We start from the raw sequence: 13,487 nt of genomic DNA, 5'->3' as shown, positions 1-13,487 counted from the left end.
CAATATTAGGTCACTCAAAATGAACACAGTGCACTTCATCTGCCGACATCCCAGAAAAGAAAAAGCCATTTAAGTTACACAACAGCGAGTGAGTTACATCAGTATGCAGAGAACTGAGAGCAGGGCTAAAAGCGCTCAGCCATCTCCCGTTCCAGAGAATGAAATGTTCGAGTTGAGAACAACGGTTTTCAAAATCACCGACAAAGGTCACATCTTTTCACATTATTCATCACTGACCACGTAAACAGCGGCACCCAGTCAGCAGCTCCCAAGACAACCACAAATTCATTCACACATCTCAAGCTGTTTCACTAAAGCCTTTGAGCAGATTGTACCAAACAAAGGTTTAATAAAGTGAAAAACCTATCCAAGGTCCACTGAGAGTTAGAGATTCAGAAAACGGAGAGCTTTAGAAAACAAGAAATCAAGACTGTGTGTGTGCCTGCGTGTGTGTGTATGAACTGCACGTGTCTGATGGATGTTCTGTAAGCTAATGAGCCTTTGTGTAATTAATCCTACTAATCACACACAGTATGCAGTTAAGTAAAGTCCAGCAATTGAGACACTATTAAAATCACTGTTCCTTCCCTAAAGCTTTCTCTTGGCCTTGCAGAGGAAGGCAGAGGAAGGCCGACGTGCAATTATAACAAACCAATTTAATGTCTCTGCAACCAGTGGACACGTGGGGGTTATCTCACGTTTATGATTTTGTTTTGTTATTCCTGTGCCTCTCTTCAATCCTTCTCCCCCATCTCAGTAGCCTTGACAAGGCTGCACGGTGGGAGAGGGAAAAGGAGGGTCAGAGAACAAATATCAAGTAGAAACTGAGAAGTGAAAAGAAGCAGGAAAGATACTGGAGCAGAAAAAACAGAGGTATCTGTTATAGAAAAGACAGACAAAAAGCAAGAACAGATAGTGAAGAGGGAGCCAGAGAAAGGCAGGCAGTTATAGAAGCAGATCTACTGAGATCTCATACACCAGGTATATTAATCAAGCTTCGGTTCAGCACTTCAGAGCCTGACCTGGTTTTCAACAGCTTGTGTCTGTAAAAAATAAATTCAATCCTACTGACTGAAGCAACATCACAATGCTGACTGCCTAAATGACTACGATGACTATCAGAGCAACCAAGTCCATCTAATACATGTTCCATCACTTTCACTGATTACAAAGTTGTTGACTGGTACTGGTGCGAAACAGTATTTGAGCTAAATGCTAATATCAGCACACTAACATGTCTACAACAGTGTTAACATGCTGATAATTAGCAAATATGATATTTATCATGTTCACCTCCTTGGTTTAGTGTGTCAGCATGCTAACATTTAATAATGAGCACTAAAAACAAAGTGCAGGAGAGGATGATAGAGATGTCTTTAGTTTTGCAGATAACAACGTAATGGAAACGTTGAAATACCAACCTGATGATGGTGCTAGATGTTAAATCAGGGGATCGCCAAAGTCATTGCAATTTATTTTGAGTGGGATATAAATGTGTGTACCAAATTCCATGGTGTGTGTGTGGTGATATTTCAATGTAGTACATACAGTAGCATACAGTAGCATGTTTTCTGGTTGGCTCTTCACTGCTGAATGTCTGATAAATGCAAATATATATATATTAAACAAAAGGTTCCTACCAACCACACATTGTATAACAGATATGGACGTAGAGTATTTTCATAGAGATTACTACTGGTTCTTCTTGATTTACAGACATTTACACAACAGAAAACACCTAATGAGAATGACAACAACAGCTGCCATTAACCTTAAATAGCAGCAGAGCTCCAGATCATCTAGTTTGCACTGTACGATGTTTGCGGTCCGTCAAAAAACATACCTATGCACCTCATCCAAGCAGATTACAGCAGATCACTCAGAGAAACCCAAAACAACCATGAAGAGTCCCTCTCTTACTCCTATTCAAACCCCAGTGTCTGAGCCCTTAATCCGGTTACTTGCTCCACTGCTGTGTCCTCTCTCTTCATCCAAGACTTGAGGCTTTAAGGCCCCCCACCTTATGCACCAATGATAAAGTCACAGCACTGCTTGAAAGACTGTTATCAAATCCTACACAGTTTACTTTACGCAAGACTGAAAGAAATAGAAAAGGGCTTTTGGACCTTGAAACTCATGAAAGAAAAAGCTGCAAAATGTAGTAAAATAACAAAAGTTTCAAAAGAGCTGGCCCACGCAGTACAAACTGTTATAAATGCAGGCAAAAGGTCGACATTTTGAGACGACGTTAAAAATCTGATTACGCATCCATTATGCAACTCGTGTGGGAAGGTCTGCCTGGGAACACAACGGTGAGAACGGAGTCCTTTATGGTCACAAAGAATGGATACATTCATCAAACTCCACATTTTCTTTCCAGTAGCAAATGCTTGGCAACATCATTTTCGATCTTTGTACACAACATCCTACACACCAATGCAGTGAACACATAAACCAAGATTGTGTCCACACAGCACACACTCTGACATCAGCAGACAGTCGATTTAAAGGAGCCGAGGTCTCACCTGGTGGGGTGCATGCCTCGACAGAAGACTGAACTAGCACTGATCGTCTCTTGGAGGGCATGGGCATCTTCCTCTCTTTGTACTTGGCCAAAGCTGCTTGGACGGCTTCTGTGTGCAGATCTAAAAAAAGAACACATCAATACAGTTCAGCATAAAAGATGAACACCAGACATTTAAAACCTTTTGGCAGTATGGACATGTGATTACCAGATCTGAAGCGCTCATCCCGGGTATTGGCAGCCCGGGATTTGTTGTGTTTTGAACCTGGAAGAGCAGCTTGGGAGGAGGCTTGGATCCTGTTATCAATTTGCAGAGATGGATCTACACCTGCACAGAAACAAGACCAAGGCAGGGAGACGCCAGTTTATGACATGAACAGCAAGTATATCCTTCTCTAGTGCTCAAAAACAACAATATCAGTATCAGAAACATTTTGCAGATTGTGCCTTGGACATAAACCAGTGGTACCGAATATTGCTCAACTAGATCAAGTATCCACAAGCTTAATGGTAATCCCTATTTAGGCTGCTTTCTTTGAGTACAGTATCTTGGAGTTGAGAAAGTATTCACTAATTAATCCAGCCTCTCTCACAGCTTTCCTGCTGCCTCCAAACGTTCCAAGAGAAGCAAATGCAAATTACACAGGCGGAACTGAAAGGAGGTGATTAAGCACCATGAATGTCAAAAAGACAACATCTTCTAACTGGAGCGCTCTAAAATTATCCAACTCTCAAACTTGTCAACTTCCTTGTGTACTGCATGACGCAGACAGCGATTCATCCTTTGGCTTATGCAATACTCATTTGAGCTTCATTGACTGCCTAGCGGTTAGGAACAGAGGGGAAACCCAAGGTCTTGATGCAAGCTCCGTTAAACGAAAATCCTCCAATCAATGGCTTTGTTTCTTCTGGTCAACCTCAAAGGATAAACACTCGGGAGAAATTCAAGAATGAATTCTGATGAGGCGGCACAGTGGCGAGGTGGTTAGCACTGATGCCTCACAGAGAGAAGGTCCCGGGTTCGAATCCATGGGCCTACTGGGCCTTTCTGTGTGGAGTTTGCATGTTCTCCCTGTGTCTGTGTGGGTTCTCTCCAGGTACTCCAGCTTCCTCCCACCGTCCAAAGACATGCTTGTTAGGTGTGAATGGTTGTCTGTCTCTCTGTGTTAGCCCTGCGATAGACTGGTGACCTGTCCAAGGTGTACCCCGCCTCTCCCCCGATGACAGCAACAAGTGGTTACAGAAGATGAATGAATGAATTCTGATGGGTCAGAATGAATTCTGACTTGTTCGTAAAATGTCACCCAATTAGATGAAAGTCATTTCACTGTACAACAACTTTAATCTTGTTGAGTCTCTTGACATTGAGGAACAGGCAGGTTCAACAAACTATTGAAATAAAATGATCCTGCCATAGCACCTTAAAACTTTAAATACATGAGACATGAACATGTCTTAAAAAACACTGAAGACAACTACAGAATGCACCAGCACCTGGAATACCATTTTCAAGTCTGCTGTCTTTGACAAAACAAGAAGGAGTCACTGACCAGCAATTCAATGGTCCTACAACCAATCAGAGCCATTTTGTTGTAAACAAAATCACTTAGGCACTCAGATGAAATGTATGACTATGTCGTTGTTACTCTTCTGTCCATCGCTTCATAAAGCCGTATCAAAATAATTTGATTGGCACAGCTGATCTTAGCTGTCGCTTAATCAGTTCCCAATGGAGTGACTCCAGATCAACATTTCCCTATAAACATTTTGTCTGCGGGGGAAGTTTGGTCTGGCTGCCAGGATATTGATGAACTGTTATATGAATATAAACAAGTTAAACATACTATATGTCACTATAGTAGTTGTATCAGATTTGGTGGCACAATATTAACAGATAGGTAAGACAAGCAAGCAGAAACTTGTTAAATGTGTCTAGTCATAAGTACAGTCATTTAGTGGCATAATAGCATGAGTACAAATCCTGGGTTGATTCTGGTGTTTTTGTCTCTTTTGACATGACTCAATGAACCACACAGAGTGGCTGCTCTTGTTTGTTGGGAACAGAGTCCTGCCACAACAAACAGCCAGCTAGATGCTGGATCTAGCTGGCTGGCCCCGTCAGACACCCGGCCAGCCAGCCAGCCATCAGGCCGTCCGGTTTTTCAGTGGCAGCTTAGTGAGGATCAGTGAGCTCCACGCAGTCAGCAAATCTCAGACAGAAGCAGCTCACACACTGCAACACTTCAACTAAATCAACAACACGAGTTTCAAATATTGCACATGGTAAAATAAGGCCCGGGGACATTTGAGGACACACAGAGCATGCAGTCTGACACACACACACACGTCGCATCCCCTGAGCATGGACACACACACTAATATATGCTGGTTCCTTATATCGCTCTGACAGCCTAGTCACACAACGGTGGCCAATCCTCAGCTCCCGGAGGAAACAGGTCTATAAAACAAGCCAGGACACCAGACCAGGTTGCTGGGCAGAACACGCTTCAGAGACACACCACACTGAGCCAATCAGAGGCGTGCTCTGTCACAGAACACTTGGTTATTGGTTCACGGCGGGCCCTGATGATTCTTTACCACCTGTCTGATGCCAGCGTTTAGTGGCATGGTGGTTGATTACACGTTTGTTATCACTTCCTAGAAAGCAAACACACTTGGCTACTGACATGCATCAAGTTAACAGATGTATACAAGGACTGGGAACATAAATATTGCCTCTAATGAAATTTTAAGAGCTGGGATTTCAGATGTACAAATTATATTCATGTATTCTCACTGAAGAAGTACAAAAAATCCTCAAAAGAAGACTTACTGTGATGCATCTGATTTTATTAGTCTCTCATGTTAAGGCAACACTAAAGATTATTTGAAGCGAAGGCCAAACATGGACATACAAACAGAAGATGACAAATGTGAAATATAAGGCAGTAAAACAGCTTATGAAATATTGGATTGGAGGTCAGGAAAGGCCAACAATCTATTGGACTATTTTAACCTTCAGCTGTTAAACCCTAACCCACTGATTCATCGTGCCGGATGGATGTGTCATTAAATCCCAACACATGCATTCATTCTACTGGAAGCATGTGTTGTATAGGAAGAATCTCATCCTCTCCAAGGACTTTCCATTTCTGCTCTCCATCTAAGGCTTCGCTTTATTTAGGGCTAAGGATCCAGACTCAAGTGGATCAAACAATGAGCGACACAAGAGAATGAATGAAATGATCCGTCCAAGCTAAATAACAGCCCTGCTAACTCCAGTGGAAAGCCCTGAGCGAGCAGCCCACACTAGACTCTTGGTTTCCATTTGGTGTTCTGAGAGCAGGCCAAACCAAAGACTGCTATGGACTTTGGTCCACCAGATAGAGGACGGAGAAGCACGAAGCATTCATTCACCACAAGTCAAATTTGATTTATAGGCTGCCAGAAGAAGCTAGGTCAGACTGACTGCACAACTGGGGTTATAAATACACTTAGATATAGAATAGATATAGAAATATACAGTATGTACGGCCCCTATACAAACACCATCGACAAACTTCATGCCTCCCTGTTTTTCAGAATGAATGCCTCTCTTTGGAAACACCCACAGCCCAACTCAGGATTGCAAGGATAAATAAGCAGCCTGGGACAAAAAATAACACCCTTCTAAATAATTAGCATTTTGTAAGCCGGGGTAAAAAGTATAATCACTTCCTATCAAGAGCTTAGCATTTGCATTACGAAAGCAGCATAAAAAGCGTTTGAAAATATATTAAGATCCCCCTGTGTTCCAAATGTAGAGCAATTATCATTCAAGCACAGATTAACATTCTTAATCTCCGTCATGTCTTTTTTTCCCTTGGTTTCTTATTTTAATTTTTAGAACATAAAGTAAGACGTGTGATGGAGGACTGCGGTGTTAAACACAGACACAATGACCAGTTATGTGTCAAAATGCACCACAGAAAACTTTTCGCCCATGTGACAGTCCCTCCTGTATCTTGGAAAATGTTTATTTATTCAACTCAAGATACCCATCTTCAGAAATAGTTTTCATACTATTCGATAATCTGTTTTTGAATATGTTTTCTTTTTTTTTTAAATGTGTTTTTGAATACTTAATGAGGGTTGTTTTATTACAAGTAAAAACTGTAATATAAAGCTACTCCTGTAAGCATCATTATTAAATTTACAAGAAGTTTTTTCTCATTTTGTCTGCACCTCTAATGATGCTATGCTAACTGCTAAGCTAACAAGCAGTCAGAGCTCATATGAACCTGATGTGGGCAGCAAATTCCCTCCAGGCCTCCGTGCCTTACCTTGAATCTGTGGGATGTACGGTGCCAACAGCTTGCCTCTTTTCTTCTCATAGCCCTTCTGAGTGATGTCCCCTGAACAGACAGAGACAGAGAAATAGAGGATCAGACAGAGAGAGAGAGAGCGAGAGAGAGAGAGAGAAAGAGAGGGGGGAGGCAGAGAGATGAGTCATTAGCTCGGCCGTGCCTTAGTGTTATGTGTGTGTCTGTGTGCGCACAACTGCCCCAGGATCGCGCTGCCAGGCTGGTTACACTGGCACCACGGGGCACCAAAACACAGGTTGAGTTAGCAGATGACCAGCTCCAACCAAGTAGATGTCTCTATCGGTCACACACACACACACACACACACACACACACACACACACACACACACACACACACACACACACACAGGAAGCGACACTGCAACTGTACACCTCACCAGCATGAAAGAAAAAGATATGATTGTGCGCAGAATTTCCTCGGAATACTTGAACGATGGCATCAGCCGAGCAAGAGATGTTTAAAAGACCATTTGTCTGGTGCGCCTGGAATATTTTCCCCCCTCCGTATTTTCACCAAAAGTAAAAACACCGCTGTCAGCATAAATTGAATCCGCCTCCGTCTTCCCGCACATAATTAAAAAGCAGTATGTTAAATGAGATCGGGCCGCATGTTATTTTAATAGTCATATTTGAAAGGAAGAGCAACACTTTTCCATGTCTGGCGTTTAAGTACAATAAACGAAGAGAGAGAAAAATGGGGGCAGGGGGAGACGGTGAGATAAGGATGCAGACAGATGGAGACGGAGAGGATGAAATTCAAAGGAGAAGTAATATTTTGGTTCTGTTAATGGAGCATGGGAAACATATTACTGTACTGTGCGAAGATTTTATGTACAAAATCTACAGTAAGGATGCTTTAAAAATACCATGAATAGTTAAAAATAGCAGCGATAAAACACCAGTTCATCCAGGTACACACACAGACAGTTCTGCAGTAGTACTTGTCAGGGAAGTTGCTCCAAGCATCCTGTTTGCCATTTAGGCTGATAATGACTTCTGTCTCTTGATGTAAAGTCTTTATTCTTCACGTGGATGGACGTAGACTTCATGAGGACACTAGTATTGTTCTAACATGAAAGCCCAATCGGAATCAAAATGCTTCATCAGTTGGATCAGACTTAGACCGATGGGAGCTATTTTCAATCAGACTGTGAGGGATGGTGCAACCTGCTGATAATCTGTGCAACAGAAAAATATTGTGACCAAATAACCACATAAACCCTCGATCCAATCGTTTCTCTCTGGTTGGAATAAATACACTCTTTCTGCACATGTTTGCGTGGGGAATACATTAGAGATGAGCTCCCAGGAGTAATATGGTTGTGGAGAAACAACCAGTTGTTCGAATTGTTTGAAAAGATGCACAAATCTGTACTCATAATCATCTTTTGCTATATTTCCAGCAGATTTGATGCTACACGGTGTTATTCGTGTCCATTTACACATTTAGATTGGAGTGGCTTTTTAAGAAATATTGTCCATGAAAGCATAGACGCTGTCATGCTGCTGCAGAATAGATTAGAGAAAGATAATATGCCTCCTTGATGATACTGTGAGATGGATCTAAACATCTACAGCAACTAAGACATCCATGCTGTCTGTCACTACACTAGGCAAGGTGTATTTTAGACTGTTTTAGAGGACAAGGATTATCTCATCTTATCTTAAAGTAACTATTAAACCAAAAAAATGACAATGGCATATTATCTGTAGGGGTAATTTGTTAGATATCAAAGAGGGTTAACAAATTCCATAATTCCATCATCGTCATCACTGTTGCCACTGCGCAAAATACATCATCTTTGTAGCTTATAAGAAAGAAACTCATCACAGCATCAACACAACGCCAAGAATACTGCACTATGCACTCACTATGCCCTACTCCTCTGTTCAGAAGACAGAGGAGGGGTGGAGAGTTTTTTGTTGACAAAAGACGTATTGATTCACTGACAGAACCGTCTCGGACACAAACCACGAGCACACAACTACGCTCCCACGTAACCTCCCTAACAAGCTCTAACACCTCTAAATGTGGATGTAAACAAACAGAAGTGGCAACAAAGCCGTGACAGACGAGGGGCCGTGTGGAAACTATGCGAGACGGATGCCAGGGCTGTCAGGAGTCAAACAGCCACTTCACATAACATACAGTATGCAGTACGTTGTTGTTGAGGGAGGCAAGACATGCTCAGAGAAGTCAACACAAGATGTGTGTCAGTTTCCACAGGATGCTGACACTTGAATAGAGATCACGGTGTGCTCTCTTTACTCTCTCTTTACTGTCTCTTCACGCTCTTAGTGGGGGTTGTGAGGATGGAGGTCAAGTGAAAAAGCAATAGTGTTCAATAAGGCTCTCTGAACACAAGTTGATTAAATGTCTCCCCATGTGATTTCATTCCTTTACGCTGCCTTGGGGAATTCTTTATTTTCTTGCTCCTTCGTGTGGTGTTAATTTCTCAAAGGTACACAATACAGTCTTTAACTTAACTTCTTGTTTTCTCTTTACCCAGTTATACAGTGTACAAGTTTTACTTTACACAATTCTTGATCATATATTTTTTCAGTGTTTTGGAACAAAACCTTCATGTAACTGTCCTTGCCTTTTCTCTGCTCTTCAAGCCTCTTGAACACAACAGTGTGGTAGTGTGAAGGCAGGTGTTGTTGGCCTCGCTGGTTGCCGCGCTGCCCGCTGGTCCTGAGTCACCAGTAACAAATGAATGCCTTCACTGTTAAATATCCAGGAGAGATGGAGGCTAGCAACAATACATCGCTGTCCACAGTCCGAGCCGGCTGACCTGACACTGACTCTTTCTGGTTCTGTTTGTGTGAGTGTGTTTGTGTGTACATCAGTACGTGTCTGTGTGCGGGCCAGCGCGTCTGAGTTTGCACACCACAGCAGCCAACCGGCTTGACAACCGCACAATAGAGGGCTATTCTCTGCGGCGGCTCCAAATTCTGGCTAGCGGCCTCAGCGGCCAAGCAGCCCCTAGCACACACTGATCCATCAAGTTATGTCTCAGTGAAGCTAATCTTTTGATCTGAGAACAAACAGCTTAGTCATTAAATATGGAGGAATGGACTCAACCATTCAACGGTACACAATTACCCTTAACCCAAATCTAAGACAACAAAACAATAAAGTCTGAGGCAACATAAGATTACAATATCTCCTGTGCAAGTGTGTTTGAATATGCATATGTTTGCACATACTGTGTGTATTATTCACAGACAGAGACCCTATTTCCCCTCCGTGTTTGATCTTTGAGTGCCTCCATAAGAGAAAAATGGCAGGATTCAAAGGTCAATATGCGGCCTGCTGCCGGGGGAATAACAGAGGTGGGGGAGAGGATAAAGGGATGGAGTGGAGGAGACAGATGGAAAGATGGATAGAGGGAGGCCTAACATCTATGCTAAATTGCACTGTCACAATGGATGAGATGTAGCTTGCAGTATATTTACAGCAGACTGGGAAACACTTCATTTGATCCCATTCAACCTTCTGCACTGGCTACAGTATGAGGTGGTAACTGAGCTGTAAATAAACTGTAAAGAAATGAGAACGTCTCCAAACACACTTGGGTGGAGACAGAGTGAACTGAGAATGAACGTGTCAAAAAATGGAAATAAACGGATACGAGGGAGATCTTAGAGAGACAGAGGAGGCAGTTCTCATAATAGGGGCTCAGCTGGTTCTCAGCCAGCATCCAGCTTCATCAAAACCCTGCTCTTTTGTTCACTCCATCCCTCCACCCTAACCTCTTCACCTCCAACCACTAAGGACTCACTGTCCTCACATAGTAAGCATTCCTGTCATCTTCTGACCTCAAGATACTTTTCAATTACCTTCTCGCTGAGGAGAAAAATAAAACCAACAGAGGGGTATGATATCGTGTCTACTGTGCACATTTTTAACACTGGTCTTGTGACACCAGCTTCCATCCATCTGAAGTGACAATATGTTATTTACCGCAGACCGCAGGGCTTTTTTTCTTTTCCTGGCACATTATCCAATCTTGTTACCGTAAACATTCCTCTCATCCTGCCCTGAATCCAATTTCGAAAAAAAAAAAAGAGATGGTCAATCTTGTGACACTCTGAACAGTGACAGCTAGAAAACCTGCTTTCCTCTGCTTTGTCTTATTGACTATAATTGACTGATGGCTATTGAGCGTAATTGACTGCTGGCTACTGACTGGAGCTTTTCTTCCGATGAGGCCCGTCAGAGAATTACCTTGCATCTCCCCAGACGGAGCTCTTCAATCGGGGGGGGGGGGGGGGTACTGAAACACAGCACATTCCTCAACAAGCCAGTGCAAACGCATAAAGAACAGGTAATGAAAGTCTGAATGGAAATAGTGACTGTGGCGTTACATTAAGTGTACTTACAATGTGTATCAGTCACATGCTCACATATTGTATTTCTTCATTTTAGACAAGAGGGAACTATTGCACCCGACTCTGTCTCATGGCATCACGTGCACATAAACACAAATGCACACACACACACGAGTAGCTGTAGTGAGATCTGGAGAATCGCACTACAACAGTGTCAAGGTTTAAATTGACAGCAAATTGTCTGAGTCGGCGTCACTATGAGGCTATAAGCAACAATAGATCTGGATGAGCATTCGACATTATTTGTGATTGTACTGTGTCAAGCACTCATGTTAAGATATCACATCTATATGAGTTGTATTTTTCAATTATTAAGCCATGCAACTAATTATTCAAATATCAGTTAATTCTCAGTTTATCAATAAATCATTTGGTCTATGAATGTCAGAAAAACGTCAAAGAAATGAATATGCATATGCTGTGACGATTACTGCAAAATTAATTTGTCCATATTTCCAAACCAATAGTCAGATTCTTTCCCTGAAATAAAACCTCTCGTGTCTGCACCACATGGCCAACCTCTCTTTCTTCTGTAAGTGGCCAAAGAGGCGGCCCCACCCATCCATAATGTCAGTTCCTGTGCCAGTCTGACCCACAAAGTGCCAACGCTCCTGCCAAGCCAAAAATCAAGCCGTCTGCCCTTCAGCCACCGAAAACCTCAACTAAATACTTAGGCATGGCAGCAGTGGCTCTCTTGGCTTATGCGTCGTTTCCAGCAAAAGTGGATGCGGCCAGCTGTCATTTAGCGTTAGCGCGCCGGCAAACAAATGTCAGTTTTACACATTTGGATTAGGCTTCACTGTAAACAGACGTTTAAATCTTGTAATATTTCCACTCCACGTGTGCAGTATTTGAGGAAAGATTCCCCTCATTATCAGACTTGAGCCGAGAAAAGGGCATAAACTACCAGCGCTTTATACATCTTTTAAAAGCACAACTTTTACTGCAGAGAGAAAAAAAGAAGGACAGATGGAGAAAAAGCACCTCTCCACAGACTCAACCACATGTCTTATTAATCTGCTGAAAAAACACAGAGCATGCTGCAGAAAGAAGTATGGTAAAAGGATAGTGTGGAGTGGGCATAGCAGACCCTTATTAAATCATTTCAACACACACAGACAGGAAGAGTCACTCACATGCAGAAGCCAGAGGAGCATGCAGAGCATCGATGAGACGTCTTCAGCACAGACAGAGAGGGCAGACGGAGGGATGGAGGGACAGCAGAGGAAGAGGAGAGCGGTGGAAAGCAGGTCAGCGCAGGCTAACCAGCTAATGCAGGCTAACGGGAAAAGTCTAAGAAGTCCTGCTGTCATAAGTCAGACCGTTCAGCATCCTTTGTTTCTTTTCACAGTGAGAACAGGAGAATGAACAAACCCCATCTCCCTCATTCTGCCTTCCTAGCACACCCCTCCCTCAAACCCCACACTCCCGACGCCCCCACCCTCTTCAATCGGCTACCCCTGAAGACCCCCCTTTTTCCCTCTCAGTCTCTCTCTCTCTCTCACTCACTCCATTCCTTCCTCTCTCTCCTCCCAGCTAAGGTCTCTACAAAGCCAGGCCAGGCTGCAGGATTAGGGTGTCAAAGCAGACCCCTGCCCCCAACCCTCCCACATACCGATCTCACACACTGCGCACACTGTACTATGAAGAGGGTTCGTTACCCTGTCACAACACGTTCACACAGGTCCAGTTACAGAACATGTAAACCTTGTTTCACTGTGCAGGAAAAAGGCTTAATACTGATCCAGACAACTTTAACCACAGCTGATGGATGTGACCAGACAACCACACAGAGAGCCAGATAACACCTGCCTGACAAACTGTCTCAGAACCTCAGATGTTCGTAAGTCTGCTGCAGTTTCTATCACAAAATCGCTTTGTGAAAACTGTAGCCTTTATGTTAAAGAGAAGCAGCAGCTACACTGGTGTAGGATTAGTCTTACCTTTGATGTAAAGAAAAACACTGCCTCGTATTAAGAGCGGCTGGAGTTAGAGTACTACAGAAGTCCCACTGGGCTTATCACAGAAATTAGTGACCTAGTCACCCGACGGCAGTGAGCTTCAATGAATACCTGCATATAATTAAGATAATAATTGCTTGGGAGGACACACACTAATGAACCTGCACAAACTCCAAGGAACAATAGATCATCTCGTCTGTTTTTATAGACTGAGATGAACTACGTGTCACCTTGGACCAGT

The 13,487-nt window shown here is 42.9% G+C and overlaps 1 protein-coding gene across 4 annotated transcripts in view; it reads right to left on the bottom strand.

The window, feature by feature from the left end:
- dip2a (disco-interacting protein 2 homolog A) overlaps positions 1-13,487 on the bottom strand; it is a 76,767-nt gene that overhangs the window by 24,131 nt on the left and 39,149 nt on the right. For all 4 annotated transcript variants that reach the window (XM_084544349.1, XM_084544347.1, XM_084544350.1 and 1 more), the window contains exons 2-4: positions 6,847-6,918; positions 2,733-2,852; positions 2,526-2,645 (exon numbers count right to left, since the gene is read on the bottom strand). In XM_084544349.1, coding sequence (XP_084400475.1) covers positions 2,526-2,645; positions 2,733-2,852; positions 6,847-6,918 — 312 coding nt within the window. The remainder of the gene's footprint in view (positions 1-2,525; positions 2,646-2,732; positions 2,853-6,846; positions 6,919-13,487) is intronic.

Source organism: Chelon labrosus (genome assembly GCF_963514085.1).
Source record: "Chelon labrosus genome assembly, chromosome: 5".
In the NCBI taxonomy this organism is placed as follows: domain Eukaryota; kingdom Metazoa; phylum Chordata; class Actinopteri; order Mugiliformes; family Mugilidae; genus Chelon; species Chelon labrosus.
Note: the sequence above shows the minus strand (reverse complement) of the source record. Positions and strands in the feature narration are given on the sequence as shown.